This window comes from Uloborus diversus, chromosome 4, assembly GCF_026930045.1.
Source record: "Uloborus diversus isolate 005 chromosome 4, Udiv.v.3.1, whole genome shotgun sequence".
NCBI classification, from domain to species: domain Eukaryota; kingdom Metazoa; phylum Arthropoda; class Arachnida; order Araneae; family Uloboridae; genus Uloborus; species Uloborus diversus.
The window spans coordinates 71,865,671-71,890,213 of record NC_072734.1 but is presented as its reverse complement, the minus strand read 5'-3'; the positions used below and the strand labels follow the sequence as shown (position 1 = coordinate 71,890,213).

The 24,543-nt window shown below is 31.5% G+C and overlaps 1 protein-coding gene across 1 annotated transcript in view; it reads left to right on the top strand.

Annotated features, from left to right (window-relative positions):
* Window positions 1-24,543, top strand: part of LOC129219690 (myb-binding protein 1A-like protein) — a 94,718-nt gene that overhangs the window by 61,263 nt on the left and 8,912 nt on the right. The window contains exons 17-26 of the mRNA XM_054853970.1: window positions 3,057-3,272; window positions 9,044-9,092; window positions 9,177-9,325; window positions 11,861-11,994; window positions 19,860-20,031; window positions 20,954-21,029; window positions 22,228-22,277; window positions 22,857-22,904; window positions 24,163-24,227; window positions 24,316-24,367. Of these exons, the coding sequence (XP_054709945.1) occupies window positions 3,057-3,272; window positions 9,044-9,092; window positions 9,177-9,325; window positions 11,861-11,994; window positions 19,860-20,031; window positions 20,954-21,029; window positions 22,228-22,277; window positions 22,857-22,904; window positions 24,163-24,227; window positions 24,316-24,367 (1,011 nt within the window). The remainder of the gene's footprint in view (window positions 1-3,056; window positions 3,273-9,043; window positions 9,093-9,176; window positions 9,326-11,860; window positions 11,995-19,859; window positions 20,032-20,953; window positions 21,030-22,227; window positions 22,278-22,856; window positions 22,905-24,162; window positions 24,228-24,315; window positions 24,368-24,543) is intronic.

The following is a 24,543-nucleotide window of genomic DNA, read 5'->3' as shown; positions in this document are numbered from 1 at the left end:
GTCGGAGCGCCACAAATTTATAATTAGCTGAATTTTTCAGGATTAGTTCCTGAACATGTGTAGAACAAATCCTGAAAAGTCCCCTATGTTCCCATGTGAGCTTCTATCCAAAATGACGGATCAAAGATGGCCATTTAGTACTTTTTGTTTTCTTTATAACTCGGTCAAAAATGAATTTTTTTCAGTTTTTTAAAAAAAACTAGGCTCTAGAAGTAATATTGTTTCACTACATAACTTAAAATAACCAATAATAAATTTCTAATATTTGTTTTGACACCAAAAACTGAAATTCCTGTGTTCTATGTAACATGCAGCAGAACACATAAGCTACTAAAAAACATTTTTTGGGGTATTTTTTTTAAATATTTTCCTTTATACATTAGTCAATAGTTGTTATTTTTCAGTTTTAAAAAAATGCTATGTATGTTTGAATTGGTGCTTGTGTTTTACCGACATTTCCCCATGAAAAATTATAAACATGTATGATCTGCAAATTGTGTTTTTTGTCTGAAATGAAAACTTTTCGGTATAAAAACTCAATTCCGATCTGTTTAGCTGTTTAAAGCTATCATAAATCTTAAAGTGACTCCAAATTCCTTTTGTAATATTAAATGAATTAAAAGAACTTACTGTAAGGATAGAAATTCATCAAAAATTGTTCAAAACTTTTTTTCTTTTTAATAAAAAGATCATTGTTTCCTCAAAATGGTATTTTTTGTACATTTTAGGTTGCAAATAGTTAATGATTTTTTTTAAAATTATGTTTCCATACAATTATGTGACAATGGGAAAAATGTCAGTGAAAGATCACTGCCTTCAACTTTAGGAAGATCTTTTGGGGAAGTTAAACTTTGTAATAAAAAAGGAGTTATTGTTAAGAAATGAGTGTTCTGTTCAGTCTTCCACAATTTTTGACTAGGATGCTGCTGTTTTCAAATCAAACGATAATTTGCAAGATATCTCAAATATGAATTAGCCCCTCAACTGCCCTCGCTTTTTGGTTGGGTTTCTCTGCTAAAGGATAAAAACACAAGCGTGGCAGCTATCATTGAATTAGTAGAGCATTTTGTTAAGCCACCCGCCACCAATCTCTTTATCCATTAAAGATGAAGGATTTCTTATGTACGCATTGGCATGGGACGAGTCAGACATATAATGAAAAGACATAAAATATTCCTCAAATACTTCAGGTTCTTCATAAAAAAAAGCAGTTTTTTTTGTGAAGCAGTGGTTTTTAATGGATACGCTGATGCATAACCAACTAACATTGGTAAGAAACAAAGAAGTGATGTCGAAAATGTCTGAGACTACTGCTTTTGAAGAAAATGTAGTGGGATCGACTTTATAGACTAACTTTCTGGGGAATTCTGAGAACAAATCGAGATTAATTCAAATTATGATGGAATACTTCCGATTAGGAGGAACGACTGCTGTAGAAGTGGATACGGAAGCCAATGTATTAATTGCTCAATTGCAATAAAACCGTGCCAGAACAGCTCCAGACCAGTCGCAGTAATAGGTACTGATACAGATCTGCTCTCGATTCTAAGTAAAAGAGGTATGTCTGGAACATCACTGTATTTTTTACCCACAAACCAATTTTATACAAAGAAAAATGTTACAATATGTTGAAAATACAAGAAGCCTTGTGTCCAATGAAGGATCCTCTTCTTTTGCTCCACGCAGCCGCAGGATGTGACTCCGACTCCATGTCAACTATATTCATAAAGGGTAAATCTTGAGCTTTCAAGTTGCTAAAGGAAAATCTCTCTGTTTTCTCTGATCTCACAGCTTAGTAGTTTTAAGCTTGATCCTTCCAGAAAAGGTCATCCAGATTGTAGAAGTGTTGCTGAAACATCTTTCTGGTGGGAATAACACTTAATTCTCTTATAATACAACCGCCATAATAATTAAGTAACCAAAACTCCTTCTTCAAAATTTAAAACTTGGCAACTCTTCCACCCAAAATTGCAGTTAATTCACAGCATCCATTTTGTGTTTATCCAATAGTACAACAGTGGCTTAAGAAAAACATAAATCCAAGTAAATGGAGATATGTTATGAAAGGAGGTGGACTGTTCACAACGCTTTTATCACTTCCCGAAGCTTCCGAAGGAATTCCGCATTTAAGGTTTTGTAGCTACAAATTGACAGTAATTATGCGAGACTGTGATCTAGATGCCAATGAAAATGCAGACCTTTAGTGTTTCAAGTTTTGCATGCATTGTTTGAGTGAAACATGTAAAAATTCAACTTCTGTGCACAGTTTCGAAGTTGAGGATGATGATCTTGAATGTTGATGCTTTTTTTTCTCTAGATTTTTACTGACATTACTACCTTCTCTTTTTATATTTTACATGCTTTTCAAAAAGATATTATATGTCAGTTTTTAAAATACTGAATAAAAGATACTCTGCACTTTTTTTTTGAAAAATCATTATAAGGTCACTTTTTTTCTCTAATCATATTCTCATTCTAAAACTAGAAATAGTAAGATTTCTTTCAGAAATGGAATAAAAGCTACTTGATTATTCAACAAATGGAACATATCAATCATTTTACAGCTCATATTTTAAAAAAGAATACCATGAAAAATTCTTTATTTTAGTAGCTTTTTCGTTTTGCTGCATATTACGTAGAAAAAGAGAAATTTTAGCTTTTGATGTCAAAACAATTGTTTGAACTTTTTTATTGGTTATTTTAGAGTATATATAGAAACAGTAGTACTTTTAGAGCATACAGATTTTTTTAGAACTGAAAAATCTTTATTTTTGACTGAGTTATAAGGAAAACAAAAAGTACTAGGCGGCCATCTTTTGATCCGCCATTTTGAATGGAAGCTCACATGGGATCATAGGGGACTTTTTAGAATTTACTGTACATGCTATGAGGAACTAATTCTGAAAATATTTCTTAATTATAAATTTGTGGTGCAAAAAATCCTAAATTTACTGGGCTACTCTGTTTATGAATTTTATTCGCATCGCATTTTTTCTTCTTTTATTACAGTACATAATCTCCTTGATTTATTCAATTTTTAAAAAATTTTGTTTTAGGAATTACACATATGTTGTAAAAAGGCTTTAAGTATTCGTAAGCATGGAGAAACTTCAGAAGATGAGGAAAATGAACCTCCTTGGGTAGCTGTGGTGATTGATATTTTGTTGTCACTTTTATCCAAGTCTTCTCATCATTTACGCTGTTTAGTCAGCTCTGTCTTTCCTTTATTTTGTCCATTTGTCACAGCAGAAGCACTGCAACAAATTCTTGATGTAAGTATTAACAAACTATTTTTATATTGGAATTAAATATTTGGTGATGCAGCACTACTGTAACTACTATAATTTTTAATAATAAAATTTTAATACCAAATAAAATTCAAATTTCTATAAAGTTTTGTAACTGAGCAAACGGCTGCAAGGTTTTTCTTCCCCTCATCTGTATGTGAATTAATTTAAGTATATTTACAGTTTCATTTCATTAAGGAAAAGCAGTGCCAAATTTACAATTTTTCCTGAGCTATGGTAAAACTTGAAACTTACCCTTACCCATCTTCCTTCAGATTTTTATATCAAGTTGCAAAAAAAAAAAAAAACACAAACACAAATGGGGTGAATTTGCTGCCCTTTAGAAAGTACCACTCGAGGCAAGGGTCCCGCTAGATCCAACACTGATTTTTCTCCAAAGAATTTAAGTTATTTTATCTCCTAATTAAGAAATAATTTGCAAACTTTCTCAAGAATGTGGGATGCACGTCTGAGTGTTGCCTTTTTTCTGCCACCAGGGTACACTGCACATAATTTATTAAGACAACTATGCCATTTAATATGGCAGAGACAGGGGTGTCCTGAACTCAAATTTGGAGGGCCAGGATTCTCAACTTAAAAAAATGAAGTTCTAAATTCTATCGAATATTAAAATGCAATCATGCACACCTTCCATATTACTCCTTTAGAAGAAGAGTGCCACAATATGAAATTTTTAATGTTCTTTTTTTTTCACTTAAAAGCCTTTAAAGACATTATTTACTTTGGAAAATAATGACAGATTTTTTTGTTCTAATATTAACCACTGGAGAGCACAGCAAACTTACTTTTCTTAAGGCGAATTGCCTGAAAAGTTCAACTTCAAACGCGTTTCCTGTAAAATTTCATTTTTACGTATTGTAGCACTCTTCTTCCAAATGAGCGATATCTACATCTGGGTTCGTATGCTCCGGGAAAATCTGGAATTGTCAGGAAAAATGACATAGTCAAAAATGTCAGGAAAATAAACCGGGAATTTTCCAATTGTGCCCCCAAAAAGTTTTTTCCCAGGGAATTTTGTTTTATGAAACCTAATCTCCATTTCTGTCAATGTGTCTTTAAAAAAAAATTCAGCCAAGATGATGCTGGCAATAAAAAAAAGTGGCTAACCAAAAAAACTTCTGCCCCTCAATAGTTCCCAAGTAAAAAATCCTTATGTGAACAGTAATTATGCACAAACAACAGGGAAGAAGACAATTTACTGCTTCAGAAGCACAACCTGAAGGTGATATGGTCGGTCGGGGAAAAGGTTTTTTTAATTTTTTTGGAAAGTCATTTCAGCTACGTGTGAAACGTAGTCGCCTTTTTTGGCCATTCAGAAGATGGAAGTGGACACAATCCTAAAATGCCTAAGTTTCCAAAAACAAAGCAGAATAGGATGTTTTCTTTAATTTTAAACTAATGAAAATAGCATAAAATGGTCTGCAATTTTCTTGAGAAATGAAAAATTTTGTTCTTAAAACTTAATCTTATCTTCATTGCCTTGGACACAAATGTGATAAAAAGTTTTCAACTGAATTTTAGTTTCATGAAAATTTGTTATTTTTTAATGGGGTAGTTTCCTTCAGTCAAAAGTACTACTTTTAGTCATTGAAATGGATAGAATGAGCAAAAAAAAATTACATGAACCCAAGGGTGCAGGAAATGTTTTTACTGCCAACATTTCCCCCAATCTACATGAAGATTTCCCTAAAATTTTACAATATGTTTTATGTTATATGTTTCAGAAAACAATTCATTCCTATTACTATAAGTATAGATAATTTTGAAAAAAAAAATGCATCTTTAAAATTAATAGAATGAACTGGTAGCTTGCAGAACTAGATATCTAAAAAGTAAATTAAGTGAATACATGTGTTTTAATTAAAATCTCCTATCTAATATTTATTATCAAATAGTTAATGAAAATATAAAGAGTGGTGGTGCAAAAGAAAATGCATTCAAAAGACACTTGCGAAAAAAATTGGAAAATTAAAAATTAAAAAAAAAAATGAATCTGCAAAGTTTCCCCAAATAGTTTAAATTTCCCTCGATTGTAAATCGCCGGATCGGACATATTCTGCACCCGTGCATGGACCCAGAAAATACTTTCATTTTCCTAACAGCTTTTTTTTGAATTAATTTTTTTAAATGTCTGATTTTTCAAACAAGGCATGGTCTTTATGACGTCACAAATGATGCAATTTGGCACATCTTTCTACTATGTTTCCACGTTATGATAATCAAGCAGTGAATTAAAATTGCGCTCTACGCTTGCTACCAACCAAATTGTTGCCAATACACATGAGTAAAGATGCGAATTAAATATTTTGTTCTGTGAATGGCAATATTGAATGGCATTTCATCATTTGTGATGTCACACGACAGAAGCGTAAACAATGAAATCACACCGATTTAAGTAATTTTTTAAACAATATTAAACTTAAATAAATTATTTAAAAAATGGTCAGATCCTATGTTTTTAAGCATGCTCTTTCAGAAAAAAATACTTTTAAAATTTTGGAAACGCCCCATTGTCTTCATGTGACAAAGTCAAAAAATTATTTCTTATTTTTGGGCGTAGCCACCATATTTGGTCATTCCCAAGATGGAGGTACACAAGCCTTTTTAAGTGCCTAAGTTCCCGAAAACGGCATTGGTTATTATTGCAATGCAAACTATTAAAAACAACGCAAAATGTGCCTTTTTTCCGGATAATTCGTAATTATTTTTTGGAAAAATGAAATTTAATCTTCAGAACATTTTTTTTGTTCCAATTGATTTTGACACATTTGTGCTGAATACTGACTATTTTGTTTTAATTGTAGTTTTTTAAGGAATGTTAATTATTTACAACTGCTTTAATGCTACAAATTCAAAAATCTACTTATTATCTTAAATTTTTCACTTAGTTGCCATATTTGGTCGTTTGCATGATGGAAGTAGACATAAACTTCCAAAAACAGAATTGGATGTTTATATCAATCTAAACTATTGTAAATAACATAAAATGTGCAAAAAGTTATGAATTTTTGAAAACCGACTATTACTTTCTGGGAAAGAAAATTTGAAATTTTAATATGCGAAAGGAAAAAAAATAGTGATTATTGGCATTGGCCTATGACCGACGGATGTAAATTTTTGTTATTGTGCAATATATGGTATGCCAATCAATGCAACAAGTTAATCATATTTATACTGAAATTTAACTTTGCATTTTGCTCAATATGTTTTGTGTTATATACTAATAAGAAAATAAGAAGAGGTATTGTAAACCAAAAGAGAATGCTAAAAGATTGCTGCACAATTACAGAAAAATGCCATAATATTACACATGACACGTGACATCGAAGAAATGCTAAAATAAGTTGAAAGTACTCTGTTTCAAGAGCGAATGAAGCGAGTAACCTGGAATTTTCTAAAAAGCAACCTGGAAAAGTCAGGGAATTTTTTTTAACCACAAGTGTATGAACCAAGGGCGCCCATATAGGGGGGCAGGGGGGACTTGAGCCCCCCTTTGAAATTAGAACTTCCTTGTTTTTAGTACTTTTTTCTTTGCAAAAATGTAAAAACATTTCTTCTCCAGCCATTAATGAATGAGTTATTAAAAATGTCAAATTTTAATGACTAATCTGTCCAGAAATCGGTTTCCTTGGGGAAAATATCCTGCTAAACCATGGTTAAAATATCTGCGCCCCCCTTACAATTTTGCATATGGTTGCCCATGGTTTGAACCCTGTACATTATGTCTAATGAGAACAACATTAGGCACCATTGAAAAATAGTTTAAAGAATTTTTAAAACTCCAAGCAATTTTGGTGTTGCTATAATCCAGGGTTGTTTGGTTTAAACCAAGTGGTTAAAAAAAAAAAAAAAAACATTGGTTTTTCAAATTTTATTGTTTTTCCCCAAATGATTAAGTAAATTGTACATATTATTGCAAAGAGTAAAATCTAATTAATGCAAAGTAACTAGCTAAACTTTATAGATAAATTGCAGGTTTAATAAATTTAGAAACTTATATATTTTTCAAGGTAATGCAAGTTTGCTAAATAGTTTTATTTTGTTTCCCTTATTTTTAAATCTATGCAGCTTTTTTATTAAATACATATATATCCAAGGCAGACCAACTAAGTTTTTCTAAAATTATATGGGGAAAAAAATCCAAGTAGCTTTTATATAAATTTTAATTATGATTATTTTTTAGGCTTTTGTATTTCAAAATAGTCCAAATAGCATATTTCAGCTAAAACTTCACATACTACCTAATTTGCTTGATTACTTAAGATTTATTGAAGATAGATTGTGTACCATTGAAACGATGCATAGAGCAAAAATATTTTAGCACTGGAATATTTAAATAACAAGAGAAAAAATATAACTAAAGAAGTCCCAGAACACTTAGAGTAGGCATAAAATTGCACTTATAACTGCACCCTTTTTTGCATCCCCGATATACAATGTAGTCAGACCAAGAAAAGAAAATGTATAAAATTATGAAAACAGAAAACATTCATGTGCTCTTAATATTTAATGCTAAATTTTCACCTTTCAATGAACTTTTTTTTGTCTCAATATAATAAAAGAAGTTCATGTATAAATGGTGGAAGAATCAATAAACATTAATTTTATAACAGTCTTCATTATTAATATGTTAGAAGATTATTTTCATTTAAGTTTGTATTGAGGCTTTTAATTAAAATGATTTTCTTTTCTTTGATTTAAAAAAAAAAAAAAACCTAAATGCATTAAGCCAGGAGAAATAATGTTTACAATGGAAAACATAATGATTTTCTTAAAACCTACTTGTCCTGTTTCTATGATTGTTGTCACTGATACATTAGGTAAATAAATTACATGATTTGTAGCTTTTTTAAAAATCTTTCAACAAAATATGCGTTGATTTTTAAAGTTGTTAAATGTAAAAACTTATGATTCATTAGTAGATACTGCAAAATACTTTCCTTGTTAAAGAATGCGGGATTTTAACTTTACTTTTTTTTTTAATGTATAGTAGATAGCTATGATTATGAAGAAACAAATTTGCAAGCACTTATTCTTAGTTATTTGTAATTAATAATGTCTGAACTATCAAAGTAAATTATATCTTTTATTATTTATACAAAGACCCATTTACATATTGTATTTTTTATAATAGTTCAAGATTTTCAAACAATATTCTCTTATAGAAATCTCTTTTAAGTATGAGGAAATGAAATTACAAGATTTTACTCTTAATTATTTAATTAATTATGAAGAAATTTGGTACAAATATGAATATTAAGCATTCCTTAACAATTAATTCATAAAATTTTTATGATTTTTCTAATATAAAATTGGTTTTCTTTACAAATAGTAATAAAAACCAATTAAATCTGGTTTTAACCAAAAAAAAAGTCTCCCCCCCCCCCCAAGAAAACCTGGTTTTTATACCAACACTGCTTTAATCTATATTGGCTCCAAATTTGGCGAATAAGAATTTTTTTTGGGGAGGTTACGGTGGCTTCCTAACGAAACGCCCCTGGACAGAGATATACTTCAGGTACTGATTTTTTTTTCTTTTAGCTTTCGTAGACGTAATGGATTTAATCTGATTCATTTATTTATATTTCTATTAGCACTATGAATTAGGAAAAAAAAACTTGATTTTTGAATTTTTATTAAATTTCCATCTCTTTATAAACATAAAATGTGGTTACGTATATTTGTGTGTGTGTATTATTATTTTGATTTTAACTATTAATCCTGTCAATTATTAGGTCATACATCAAGAAAAGTCTGATGAATCTATTCTTGTTGAGGAATCTGGTAAGCAATTAAATCAAATTTGGATTTTTTTTTTTTTCGCCTGCTCACATTTTTATTTATTCAAACTCTTTACTCTAATCCTAGATGAAGATGAAAAGGATTTAGACTTCAATTCAGGAAGTAGCAGTGAGGATGATGATGATAAAGCTTCAAATGATGCTGAAGCTGTGGATGAGGAATTTAGAAAAAAAGTTAAAGAAGCATTAGGTGCTGCTGCAGAAATTAGTGATGCAGTAAGCTGTTTTAAATTTAATGTGCTCTTTGTTGAACTCAACTGTGCAAATTTTTATTTAGTTAACTTGATATTAAACTGTCGCCATCAATCATGTTTATTTCTGCTCACAAGCTAAAATACTAAGGGTAAAATTTTTGTTTTTAGTGATATGACCCCCCTTTCCGCCCCTCCCCCTTCCCATCTTTAAAGCAAATTTTATTGATGTGAATACTTACCAAAGTGTTTGTGTTGGGGGGGGGGGGCTTTTTATTTCTTTTTGTAAATCTTCATTTCTTCCGAGAATTATTTTTAAAACCAGTGATATTTTTAAAATAATAGATGGAATAGACAATTTAGTACTCTCATTTTGTTTAAAGGCAAATTTTTTTAACTCTAACCCAAACATAAGAAATGGTTCAATAACTGCCGAGAATAAAATAGATATTTGTTAAAGCACTTTTATTATGTTTGGCCTGATTGTCCCGGAGAAATCTGAGGCCTAGTTTTGCTTATATCTCTGCAACTAGACCACATAGAGACTTGGGGATTTCACTAAATGATTTGCTTAATCTTAAGGTATAATGTAGCTCTGAAAAATTAAAATTCTAAAATAAAATTATTATATCAGTTAGGATGGAAAAGAGCAAATTTCATTTAATTTCCCTATTAAATGTTTAAATATAAAACCCATTGTTACAAATTTTGTTGCTTTGCAACAGTAATGTTAAAATCAATCATATGAAAATTTTGAATCAAGGCTGAAGCAAGCATGAAATTAGCAAGCATAAATCCTAGAGGGGAAGAAGGATTAAATTTTAGTGCCAACTGCTTAAAGTTTTAAATACCTAAATAGGTTTTTCCCTTTTAGTACCGAGCATTTATATGAAAAAATAAGGTGAAGTTTCATGAGGGTTAAAATTATTCTATTTCTAAAATACATTTACACTGAAAAAAATAAAATAACAGAATTTTTTAAAAAATACCAAGCTCTTTTCATAATGCACTTAAAAGTACAAAATAACTTTTCAGAAAGGGCAATTTGAGAATTCCTGTAGTTCTCAAAAATTCCAAGAAAATGACCCCACAAAGGAAGAAAAGTGCAGTTCTAGTCATTTCAAACCAAACTTTCCGTATAAGAAAAATATGCATGTTTCAACACTCTAAGTTATGATTGAAAGCTAAATAATGACAAGAAATTCTCTTCATGACTTGAGACGCACTTTTCTTTGTTTATGGTGTCATTTTCTTCGAATTTTTGAAAACTACAGGAATTCTTAAATTGTCCTTTCTGATCCAGAAAATTTTTTTTGTCCTTTCAAGTGCATTATAAAAAAGGCTTGGTATTTTTTAAAAAAAATCTGTTATTAGTATTAAAAGTGAGATCCATCTCAGAGCCAAAGATTTCATAGTTTATTTTCTCTAATTTATGTATTTTGTAAATTTTCTACAACAAAGATAATTTTATTTTTTTCAAATATGTACTTCTCTTATTAGTCCCATTGTTTAAAAGCTGAACAAGATTATTGTATTATTTTTAGTTTAAATCTATATTTTTTACACTAATTTCACTGTTCTGAACTATGCATACTAACTTTGTATTTCTTTCTTTCTTCTTTTTTTGTTGCAATTATTTTTTTAATTCAAGAAATTTATTACCTTTCCTTACTTTCAAACTTGGTTTATGGGTACTAGTTTCTTTAAGCGCCTCTTGAGTCTACTAAGAGACATCTGCTTTTTCTGTTGATATTTTATGTCTTAAGTTAAATACAGTGAAATCTGGTTACAACAAATTCCAAGGGAGCAATTAAAATACTTTGATATAATAGAATATTCAATGTGACAGAATCGCCTTAAAACTTTCTTTATTTTTATAGAAGTTAATTTTGCAAATCTACACTCTAATATAATTAAATGTGCAACATTTACCTTTACTAACGATCTAAAATAAAATTAAACACGGACATTTTATTCATTGGTGGTCTTCACAGAAAGTGATATTTTCTTTTGTACAAGAAATTTTCTCCCAGAGGACATTATAAAAGATTCTAATGTATGAATGTCACTTTACTGACCACAAGAAAAGTTGAAATCTTCCGGACCCCTTGCGAATTTGCAGGGTGCCATACGTTTGGCGGGTCAAAATCGATTGCGCATGGCTAGACACTGGCTTTTGTTGTCTCACATCAGCTTACGTTTCAGCATGAGCGGATTTCCACATCGAATATAGTCACCTTGAATGACTCTGTTTCGAAAGTGCGAACTGAGTTTTCACGTTACAACTTGCAAAAGTTGTTTATTTATTTCCGAAAACAACAAGAACTAAATTGTTCCAACTGATGTTGAGAAAAACGTTTCGTTGCAACGAATTTTTGAAAAAATCACTTCATTAAAACAAGAATTTTTGTACATTATCTTAATGGATTTTGGAACGAGACAAAACTTTTTGTTCATCGTAATGTATATTTCGTTTTATTGGTATTCGTTGTAAGGGGATTGCACTGTATGCACATATGCCATTGAATTTTTTTAAATAATTGTTCTTATTTTATTTTAGGACTCTGTAGTATTGTCTGATTCTGAAATGTTCAAAGTTGATGATGCTCTTTCAAAGGCATTTAAAGCTCGAGCAAAGTCTGGACATACTAAATTAAACGAGGAAGACAAAACACTACTACATTTTAGAATTAGGTAAGAGAAGAATTAGGTTTTTTTTAAATAAATTATTGTATATGTTTGCAGTTAGTTTATTTACGTGTTATTTTCATAGCTCAGGGGTCTAGCCAGGTTTTATTTCTTGGGTCATCATTTTGTGAAAAGTAAAATTTTTTTGTGAACTTTCTTTTCTTTTGTAAAAAAGAAATTTTCATTAATTTGCCTTTTTTATGGCAAAACATAATATCAAAGCATTTTTAGTCATCATACTTAATTGAGAAGACCCTAACGAGTATAATAAGAGCAAATGATGTAATATATAAAATAAGACAATTTAAATTCTTAGATTTAATCAAAGATACATTCAAACGAATTTTAATTACTGGGTATCTGCTATATTGTGTGAATAGTGACCCTTTCACAATGCGGAATTTTGTAATTAAGGTCTCTTTTAGAATGTCAAATTTTGTGAATGGGGCTGCTTTTACGATGCGAAATTTTGTGAAGGGGCTGCAAAGCAAACCTAATTTCAGCCTGGATCGACCCATGTAACTCATTTCTGTTCCATATTTCATGGTTTATTTTGCCTTTCCTTCTGTCACAATTATGAAATACTTAACTAAAAATGTTTTTATTTGGTAGATAGTGTACTATCGTAAAGAATATCTTACAGTCAAAGTTTTGAGTATGTTGATGAAACATTATAAACGTTATGAAATGTCAAATATTCGGGATATACATTTTTGAAATCCACGTGCCTCAAAAAGTTAAGGTACAAGCGGTTTTTTTTTTTTTTTTTTTTGTTTAATTTTCAAATGAATGAATGTAGAAACAAAAAATTTAGAGGATATGTGCATTAAATAGTTTTTTATTGAATACATCATAGAAATTTGTATAAGTGTATTGCAAAAACAATTTATAACAGAAAAAAGCAATCTTTGCAGAAAAGTCCATTCTTGAAGAAATCAGAAGATCACAGTGTTATGTAGTAAAATGTCACAGAAACAATACAAATATGGGTTCTATTAAGGAATGTGTCCTCTAACTTGAATGTATTGGTGGCATTGATTTTCCATGCTGTTTATTAAGTTGTCGGACACCTGACTAGGGAGCGAAAACCAGATACAGAGTAAGCCTTCTTGCTCATGTAACAATCTTGGAGAAGGATTTAAAGCAGCAACCTGTCTGCCAACATAGTCTCAAATATGTTCTATTGGATTCAGATCTGGAGATTGAGCTGGCCATTCTATTCGTTCCAAATCGTGGTCCTCAAGGTACTCCTCAACAATCCGAGCTCGGTGAGATCGTGTATTACCATCTATCAGAATGAAGTTATTACCAATAACACCAGCATATGGGCAGACATATGGATCAAGGATCTCATCCCAATGTCTCAGACCAGTCAGAGTCCCTTTATGGAACACATGCAGGTCCGTGTGACCACCGAGCAAGATCCCTACCCAAACCATGATTCCACCATCTCTATAACTGTACCTTTCAACAGATTTGGATAGATGGTATCTATTGAGCTGGTCAGTGGCGCACACAAGGAGGGGAGTCTAAGGGGTCCGAACCCCCCCCCCCCCCCCTTAGCCATTGTTTTTTTTTTTTGATTGATTTTAAGATTTTGAGAAATTTCTGAATTTTATTTAAGTGAGCAGCTTTTTGTTATAGTAGTAAGCATTGAATATATTCCTTTTGGCCTCTGGAGAAATTCGAAATAATGGGCCAGCAAAAGAGACACTTTCTTTAACTCAAGGGATAATTACCCTCTTATTCTCAGAACCGGGCTATTCATTTGCTTTCTACCGTGCTCTGTAGTGTGTTCTTGAGGGAATAGGTCATCTTTCCTCCCTATTTTGTGAACGGGCAAGGTCAAAAAGTGAGTCATCTCACCACATGCACTGTTAAGCCCACGTGACAGCAAAACCTTGAGACTGAAACCAAGGGCTCTCTCCCCCAAGGAATATCGCGCACCCACAGAAATCCCACGGAGCACAGCTTCAAAACGAGAAAGAGAGATCCAAACCCCTCCAAAATCAACCCCCTAAAATTTTGCCCCCTAAAATTTTAATGTCACAGCCCCCCCCCCCCCTCTATTGGGCACCCCTGCTGAAACGTGCAAGGATAGTCAGCGACGACCAGCATTGTGTAAACTCCAGGGTCGCCAGGTTTGGCTAATATTAGCCGTTTTGGCTTATTCAGATCACGCTTGGGTAAAAAAAATTCAAACACATAACCCATGCCCATCTAAGTTTCGTTTAGGGTTGACAGGGGTGCCCATTTGAGGGGGGTGTCAGAGCAAAGGCTGTGCCAAAGAGGTTATTTTTAGGGGAGAGGGTGTTTTAAGGTATTTTATTCCCCTCTTTTTTTAGGGGGGAGGGCGGTCTTACATTTCCGGACTTTCGTGGTATAGGTGAGGGGGAAGGGGCTTAATTAATATTTGTAGAGGTGTACGTGTACAACTCTCATATTTATCATTCGAAACATGATTGATACTAAGAAGTGCAAAATTTATTGATCAGAAGATTTAAAAGGAACATTAAACTTATTTAGACAATGGATAAAGTAAAAGATTGAAAAATTTAAATATAGAATCAATAAATCTTGCACATAAAATCACAGGAAATGTCTTTTCAGTATTTTAGTATATTTGCGATTGAAGATTTCCAATATATCTGAAAGGGAGAACGCTTTTTCTGCAGGTTGGCTAATTTCAGGAAGTGGTTTGACAATTTTCCTAAATTTTCACCTGGCAACCCTGGTGGGCTCCAAATTCTTTCATTACTTGTGTAGATCCATGATTCTACATTACTAAGTTAAGCTATATTCTTCTACCAATGCAGCATAAATTTATTTTGATTTTCAAAGTTTTCACAATTTTTTATTGAAATTTCGCAAAAGTGAGTGATAAAAATCGCAAAAGAAAACAATCCTCACTATTGTCTTTTGTGAAAAAAGTATGTCCAGATGAAAAAAAATGATTCGGAAGAGAACGAAGATTCTCAGTCCGTTGCTAATGGCTTACCTCAGTCTGAAAAGATATTGGATGATGATGCACTTTAGAAAACGGAAGTAAGTGAAAATTTTATGTATCCAAGTTGCAGTCAAAATAATGAAAATAATATTCCAGCTCCAGTTTCAAATTCTGATGTAGCAAACTACATTAAAATTAAAGGACCCGTGTCAAATCTTGAACTGAATGACATTTTAAACAATTTATGGTACCCAGACAAAAATTATACTTTTTCAACTACACTTATAAAATCCAAAAATTTGAAATTTCAAATGCAGTGGCTTTCAAAATGGCATTGGTTATCATACTCTCAAGAAATGGATGGAGCTTTTTGTAAATATTGTGTTCTGTTTTCAACAAAAGAAGTTGGTGCCCACAAAAATCAGAGTACTGGAAAACTAGTATCAGAACCGTTCAAAAAGTGGAACCACGCTTTAGACTATTTTAAAAACCAGGACTCATTAAAATATCACCAGCAATGTTTTAAAGTGTATTCAAATTTGAAAAAAATTAGTGACAATAGTGTTGTTAGTATCGACAAAATATTGGACAAAAAGAAAGCTGAAGAAGTATATAAAAACAGACAAATTTTATGTTCGATTATTAAAACCGTAATTTTCTGTGGTAAACAAGGGATTGCTTGAAGATGGCATACTGATTATGGTCCCTTAGACTTCACCGAAGAAACAAATAAAAATGAAGGAAATTTTTGAGCTTTGGTTAAATTTCGTGTAGAAGCAGGAGATGATGTTTTAGAAAAACATCTGAAAGATAATGGGAGAAATACGTACATCAGTTGGAGAACGCAAAATGAGATAATTTCGTCAATTAATGAAATTTTATTGAAAGATATTGTCGCCAGTGTCAACAAAAGCGAATGTTTCAGTATAATTGCAGACGAAACCACCGACATTGCAGGGATTCAGCAGTTATATCTGGGTGTACGCTTTATAAATGATAATTTGATCCATGAAGAATTCCTTCAATTTATTCCAGTTACAAGTTGCACTGGCATTGATCTAGCAACAACGATTTTAAACTCCTTGGAATCATTCGGAATAAAATTATTTTTTCTAATGGGACAAGGCTACGATGGTGCTAGAGCAATGAGTGGAGATTTGCAAGGCGTAAATGCTCATTTAAAGGAAAAATATCCTCTAGCTTTATACGTCCACTGCAGTTCCCACAGTTTGAATTTAGCAATATCCGATTCATGCAAAATATCGGAGATCCAGAATTGTTTGGGAATTGCCTCAGAAATTTATAAATTTTTTCAAACACCGAAACGACAACATTGTCTAAAATCTAAAATTGAAGAGCATTGCCCTGAGTCAAAAAAGCAAAAATTAGTTGGAATATGCATGACAAGATGAGTTGAAAGACACAATTCTATAATCGTCTTGGTGGAGCTTTTTCCTGCCGTTATAGCAGCCCTTGAAGAAATTTCGCTTTGGACAGACAGAGATGCATCAACTCGTGCATCTTTAATTAATGCCTCATCATTAAAATCAGGTTTCTTAATATCCCTGTTATGTTTAATAAGTTCTTTGCAGTAACTAAAAAGCTTTGCGAATATTTACCGTCAGTTACTCTTGATTTGAAGAAAGGTCTGAATTACGCAGACTCGGTAATTCAAAGTCTCGAGGATTTTAAAATTAATGTAGATTGCAATTTTAAAGAAATATATGACGAAGCTGAAAAATTATTGAAAGGCCCAAAAGAAAATGATTCAGAATTGCAAATGCCCAGATTTCATGCAGGAAAATGCTCCTGCTATCGTAATAATGTCCCAGCTGCTAATGCTAAAGAGTACTATAGGCGAAGTATTTTTCTACCTTTGTTAAATAACATGATCTCACAGCTCAAATCACGATTACAGAAGCAAAATTATATTTTAGGTACATTTTCGTGCTTAATGAACCCAATGTATGATCTAGAAAATGAAAATGACTTTTTGAAATTGACCGAGTTTTATTCAAAAGGTGAACCTTCATTTTTAGAGTATAGAGATTTTTTTGCTCTCCGAGCTGAAACTCTTTAAGATGACGTTGAAACATGATTCCCCACCATCTGCATTTGAACATTATTTGTCCTGCAATGAAGACTTTTATCCTCATGTTTAAAGACTTTTAAAAATTTTGTGTACTCTTTCCATTTCAAACTGCACAAACGAGAGGTCTTTCTCTACTTTGAGAAGACTTAAAACATATTTAAGGAGTACTATGCATAGTGAACGTTTGAATGGTCTAGCTTTGTTGAACTCAAGCAACGTCAGCATTACTCCTGAAGAAGTTATAAATGAACTTGTAAAAAAAACCTAGGAAACTAGATTTTATGCTATGAATTTTTAAACACCTGTAAAAATAGACTGGTGATTGTAAATGAAAAGTTTGTAACTACAGATTAAAGTAAGATATTACTTCTTCTGTGAATTGGTGCTCCTATATATAGAGAGAAATTTCTTTGCTGTTTTTATTTTTTTATTACTAGAAAATAAATGCATAAAATCTTAGTGCTTTCTGGTAATTTAACTAAGCATTTGTTGTAAATAATTTATTTTAATGATTAATGCTAAATATTTATTTACTTGTTAATGCCTTACTGTCTTTTGTAATTGTTCCCCAGAATCAAAAGAATATGTATGGCGGCTAAATAGGGTGTACCGTACCAGAACATAAATAATAAAAATAAACTTTTATTTATCTGGAGTAATTGCATACAGCTATGTACAATTAATTTACAAAGATTGTAAATGCAGGAACATTATCCACAGAGGACTAACTTTGTTGGAAGTTCAAGCTTTTGGCTTTACAAACCAAACTTTGGAACATTGCGTTCCCGAGAGAATTTCGGACCTCAGTCCCGGCTCGTGGCGTAACCATCTCTGCCTCTAGATGCTTTTCAGACCCCCGAAGAAAACTCCAGTTCTCACCACAGGGTGGTCTGTGCTCTGAGACAAAAGGGGAGAGCGACGGCGTAGTGACCACAACTTTTGCGTAATCCTGAAGGGATCTTGTGTAAGACCATGGGACAACTGCAGTGGTTGCGTGTGGTCTCCAAGAATGACCCCCTAACAAGACAAAATCGTTGTGGGAGGCCGAAAAAAAACCGTTGAGACCTCACAAGGGTATGATACTAGAACGGTAAACCTACGACCCTGGACCCCCCCCCCTTGAGAAATTCCTGTGTGCGCCACTGGAGCTGGTCCCTCCAGATCAGTAGACCCCCTGAATCACTCTTCAATGTAAATTTGGACGCATCTGTGAACAGTACAGATGCGTCCAGATGAACAGCACAGAAGCCCATTGCTGCTAGGTCCAGGAAACATGTTCATTTGCTCAGCTTAAGCGGATCCTTCACTGTGGTCCGTTGAGCGTAACACACACAACTGGTCGTCTTGTATAGAGATCTACATTGTGAAGACGATTTTGCACTGTAGTAGCAGAGATTCTTCTTCCTGATGCTACAAAGTGGTCTGCACCAAGCTGCGGCACAGTAGTGGTTCTTCTCCTTCATGCCGAGAAAACTACAAAACGCTCTTCTGCGTGTGTTGTAGCTTGTGGTCGATGTGGAACAGTTCTTCTGGACACATAATTTTCTGATTGGTATTGATTCCAAAGTTGCTGAACAACACTACGAGACACATTGAGACGTCTAGCTGCATCAGCCTGCGACAATCCCATTTCCATCCATCCAAATGCTCGCCACCTTAACGAATCGGGCAAATGACGTCTCTGAGACATTTTTTAAACTCTATTGACTATAGTGTCAATGAAACTGCCAACAACAGTTGAAAATCAACACAACTTACACACAAAACTACGCAGGCTTGATATTTGCATATTTTTTTCTTACTCATAATGATGTTTTCTTTTCTATAAAATAAAAGTTGCAGCTATCGTTTTTCATAAAAGGTTGTAAAGTTAGTTATTATCATTCAGGCAAACTATGCATTTTATTGTTACTGCCATTTTTTAATGGTGAGCTTACAGTGATCAATGAAATAATGAACCAAAAAGACTATATATATATTAAATCAGAAAGAAAAAACTCCCATTTGCAGCAAGAATGCATGGTTGGAAAAATGAGCAAATCCCAATCTCTATTTGTTGCAAATATTTGTATCTTACCTGAAGCTTTTATTTGAATATTTAGTTAACTTTTTTAAAATGCATTATTTTTTGACAATTTAAAAGATTATCTTTCTATAATTGCTGCTTTGAGTTTGCAACATAAATTTTTGTTAGTGTCGTAAATCCCAAAACAAAAATTCTAGGTCAGATAATAGTAAGAAGAATGTAGAGTCAGCTGTTTAAAGTTAATATCTGGTATACCGGACACCAGAGCTGACAGGGTTACTTCTTTTTTTTTTCTTTTTGCTTTTTATTATAATTATTCGACTTTTTATAGTAATTAAATCGGAAATTCTAAATATTCCCAAATCTAGTAGGTTCAGATTCCCTATTTCAAGGTTGAGTTGTATTAAGTCGATAAACCAAAGCATAATTCTGTAAAACATTAGTAAATATTTTGTTCTTCTGTCAAAAAATGGTTATATTATATTAATTTTAAAAAGAAAAAGTTGTGTAAATGAAACAAAATATTTTCATGGAGAGTACAATGACACATAAATACATTTTAAGGTAAATTGAAAGTGAGAATGCTTTGCAAGAATAACTGTAGGAATTGTTAATTCAAATGTTCAGCATTCATGTCTGTTGCAAATTGATATTCGATTTGTCTTATTTATATTTTATCTTTCTACTGAAAACTTCATAATAGTCGATTTTTGTCTGTATATAAATAAAATTCATACTATATCATACTTTATTTCCCTTTTTTTGAGTTGCTTTTACTATCATTGATTTTTAATTAATTATTTCAGATGTTTAGATCTCATCACTGCATTTCTGAAATCTGAACCGCCGATGCAGCTTGTGCTGCAATGCATCGAACCTTTAGTAGCTGCATTTGAGCATGGCCATCGCGGCAAGCATCAGAAGCATCTTCTTTACAAGACTGTATCAGCTATACAGGTTATGACTGCTGTTAAGAAAGTAAGTTTTCTCAGTTTTATTAGTCAACTGGCTGCGTCGCCCGGCTTTGCATGGTTTAACTCAATAATAGAAGTTATGTCAAGTGAAGTGTGTTCAACAATTAGACTTAAATAATATTTTTTTTAAAAAATACTGTAAAATTTCCCATCCACAAAATGACTCTTAAATAACCTTAACGGCAAGTCTAAAAATCCTGATTAAATGAAATGCAACTCTCCTTTAATACAATTAAATCCTTGATTATCTTCTGCTGGCAGTAAAAATAAAATTAAAAAAAAAAGATAAATGGCCAATAAATAATAATGAGATCTTTTTAAATTCCTCCATTACAGAAAAAGCCTCAATACAAAAGCATGAATTTGATATGTTCACAAGCTAGAAAAAAATGGCAACAGATCTTTCTTCTCAATGATTTAATTCACGCTAATTAGAAGTTTGTGGCCGACAAATTTCCGATTTGTTATTGATGTTCATGTACTTAAAAATGCTTATAACTTCTTTTTTTTTTTTTTTTTTTTTGGTGATTTTACAGCCTTGGCAGTTTTGAAATCCGAAGAAAGAAAATTATAGGTTGTCAATTTTTACAGGTTTTCAAATGAGACTGAAATTAAAATAGTCCGATAATTATTTCGATTAAAAACAGCCATTTAATGCTATTTTCGTGTCCTAAAATTCTAATGGTTTTCGCATTTGAAAAGCCACCTACGTTTCTTCTCGGATGCCTAAGTTGCTCCCTGCCAAATTTGGTCGATATATATTCTCTGTTTTATTTATGATACATCAAATCTGTCAAAAATATTTATAAGAAAAAGTTTTCAAGTTTATTTGTTAGATATTTTTAGTTGTTATTTTATCAATTTTGTATCACATGCTGAAAGTTTCTTGTGTTTTACTGTTCTAACTAATCTTTTTTCCCCCCCAGTATAAAAGTCTTGATGAAGTTCAGAAGTCTGAGTTAAAAAGAATATTAGAAATTTTAGTTGCAAAAAGTTGCAAAGGTTTGTACTTTACTTGAAGTTTTCATTGGAATATTTAATTAAATTTACAAAAATAAATTATCTTTTGAAAAAGAGGTTATTTTTCTGTAATTGCTGTTCAAACTTTGAAATGTAAATTTTTGTGTAAAAGGCTCCTCTGAGAACTGTATTTTTTATAAGGCAAAAGTTTAAAAAAAACTTTTAAAAATTGTAATGTTTAAAAATGTACTTTCCTAAATTTGCTTTGGTATTTGTAAAACAACTGGTGATTTTGTAAATGCAGTTCTCTGCCTCAAGCTGACAAAGCTTTACACCAAACAATTTGCGACTTGTAGAATTTTGCTGATCTATACCATTGTTTTTTTACGCGTTTGTTAAGTTGCATTACAAAATTATCTTCATTATTTTCAAAAAAAAAAAAAAAAATCTGTGTAAAAGAAAATGTTATACCTCATTAAGTCATTCTAATAGGCAAGATACATGTATGAATTTTAATTGATTCCATTTATTTATTTATTTATTACAATTTTCAAGCAATTCTTGCTCAGGGAGTTAAGGAGACAAATATTGGCTACTTAATTTGTTCTTTTTTTCTTTGGAAAAGAGTATTGACATTCCTTAAATTCTGTCATAACTCTAGTAAAATGTTAAAATTTATGTGTTTGATTATTTTTTATGCATCAGAATTGACTACAGAGCATTGTGTTTTCTTACTCAGTTTATTATTACTGAAAATTATGTTCATAGATGTACAGTACCAGAAATTGTGGTCCTTTTTTAACTGATTAGTCCTAAAATTGTGATAAGAAAAACTCTTAAATGGTGTACCATAATTTGTTAATCAATATTCAAAATGGCAATTATTATAGCTATCTTTTAATATTTCAAAAAAATACAGCATAAATGTAATATTAATCTAATGCTTGTTCCTCTCCAGTAGCAATCATCATTTCGTGAAAACATTATGAGTCTCCCCATTAAAGCAGAAATAGCAAAAAAGAATAAAAATATATTTAAAAAAGAGGGGGAGGGGGCAACATGTTTATTCAGTGATATTTTACAATTCACAACTTGTGTACTAGTTCTACATTCATGTAGTCCTTTTCACAATTTATTATGGGGATCTATTTCAGTTTCACGCTTTACTAGGGTTGGTTTTCTATTTAGTTCTACTTCTAATTTACTACCTTTTAATGTTATTCAACTTTATTTATTTCAGAAGTGGACATGACAGTAGCAAATAAATTGTATTCACTCTGCATTTTTGTGGTATGTATGATTTTAAGTCTGATAAACCATTTAGATATACCTTTGCGCAAAAGCATATTCGACACATAGAATCAGAAAACGTTTATATTTCATAAGTCTTTTTTATATCAACTTTGCATTACATTATAATCTGTTGTAATTGTAATTTTATATTGTTCCAAAACCTAAAATTGATTGAAAGATGAGTTTGATGTTTTATTAATGTAATATACAATTTTTGGATGTACATCAGAAACTTTTTTCACAGATATGACTGAAAAGCGAGAAGTTGTCATTTTTTAAATAAAATAAAGTACAATCATTTTGTACATGGTTGCTAGCCATTTCAGATATTTATTTTGTATTTAAGGAACTAAAAAGTAAATAATCCTCCTGCTACTTTTTAAAATTTCTTCTTATTTTATTATTTTACTTAAAATATTATGCTGTTGCTATTTTAATGATACAATGTTCTCTTATTTTGTTTTCATATATACATAGTTGATTTTAATTTAGTAGCATTCTAAAATGCATTCTCTTTGTATGTCAATGGTTTTGAGTACAAATACCCTTGAATTTTAACAAAAATGGTTATTTTAGGTGCTATGCTTCCGAAAACTACAATCAAAGTCAAGTCCTGAAAAAAAGGTATGGTACGAACTCCATATTTTATTTGTATTTATTTTCATAAACTTCCATTTTCATTTTATTTATCCAATATTTTTTACCTCTTTTAATCAAAACTGAGTGGGAATAAATATTCATTCAGTGAGTACACAGAAATTAAGCATACAGTTGGCTCTCTGTTTAGGACTTTCAAGGGACCACAAAAAGCCTCCTGAAGTAGAAAGCGTCATTAAATAGAATGCTTTTAAAACTATAGTGGACCACCTGGGACCAGGAAAATCCGTCTTTAAATAGAGAAAGTCGTTAAATAGAGTGCCGTTAAACAGAGAGCCAGCTGTATTTACTTGCAATTATTCACGTTAATTAGTGTTGGAGTTTACTTAGGAAATTGAAGCACAATAATGGGGTTGTTTCCTTCAGTCAAAAGTAGTACTTTTTGTCACTGAAATTGATAGAATAAGCAAAAAAAAATAATAATAATTACATGGACACAGAAAATACTTTCCTTTTCCCAACAGTTATTTTTTAATTAATTTTTCAAAATGTCCGATATTTCAAACAAGGTGTGGTCTTGATGACGTCACAAATGATGCTCTTTGGCGCATCTTTCTATCGCGTTTCCACGTTATGATAATCAAGAAGCGAATTAAAATTGCGCTCTACACTTGCTATCAACCATATCGTTGCCAATACACGTGAGTAAAGATGCAAATTAAATATTTTGTTCTGTCAATGGCAACACTGAATGGCATTTCGTCATTTGTGATGTCATCAGCAGAAGACATAAACAATAAAAGCGCACCGATTTAAGTAATTTTTAAAAAATATTAAATTTAAACAAATTATTTAAAAAATGGTCAGATCCTATGTTTTTAAGCATGCTCTTTCAGAAAAAAATACTTTTAAAATTTTGGAAACGACCCCATTCAATACTGCTTTATAAACCTTAAATTAATTAAACATGAAAATAAAATGAGAAAAAAAAAACTTTTTTTCTCATAAATTGCACTTGTCTTTCTGGAAAAGGAAAAGTATTACTCCCTTTACTTTCTCCTCTAGAAAGTATCCTCTCATGGTAATGCTATTCCTGTTATTTAAGGGTATCTCCTTGTACAGTGGTACTGCATTACTCTGTAGATTCATGTTCTTGTTTCAATTGTTTAACATTTTGTGTGCTTTTTTTTTTTTTTTTTTTTTTTTGCAAGTGATGCAGGTTTTGTTTGTAGTGTTTAATTTTCCTTTAGATGTATTATAACATTGTTAAAAATATTTTTCATAGGCTTCTAAGCTACCTACTTACATGAAGATATATTTGTCAGCTTTAGATGCATTTGTTAAAGAAAGGTATTTATCTTCCTTTTATTATCTTTAATCTTAGTTTTTAATTAAAAATAAATATTGGCTTTGCTAATATATTTTTAATTTATTTCAGTAAAAATAATCTGTACCCTCAGTTTTTCACATCACTTATGGAAGCATGTCCTGTAAGTATACTTAAGTTTAAAAAATTTTGAACTTAATTTTCAGTTTGTGAATTATTTATTTTCACAATTGGCATTAGTGCTTTAGTAATCAAAACATATAAAATTTGCATTTTCTCCCCGTTTTGACCTCTGTGTGTTTTTAGATTTAAAATGTTTCTGTAATGTTTGCTAATTTA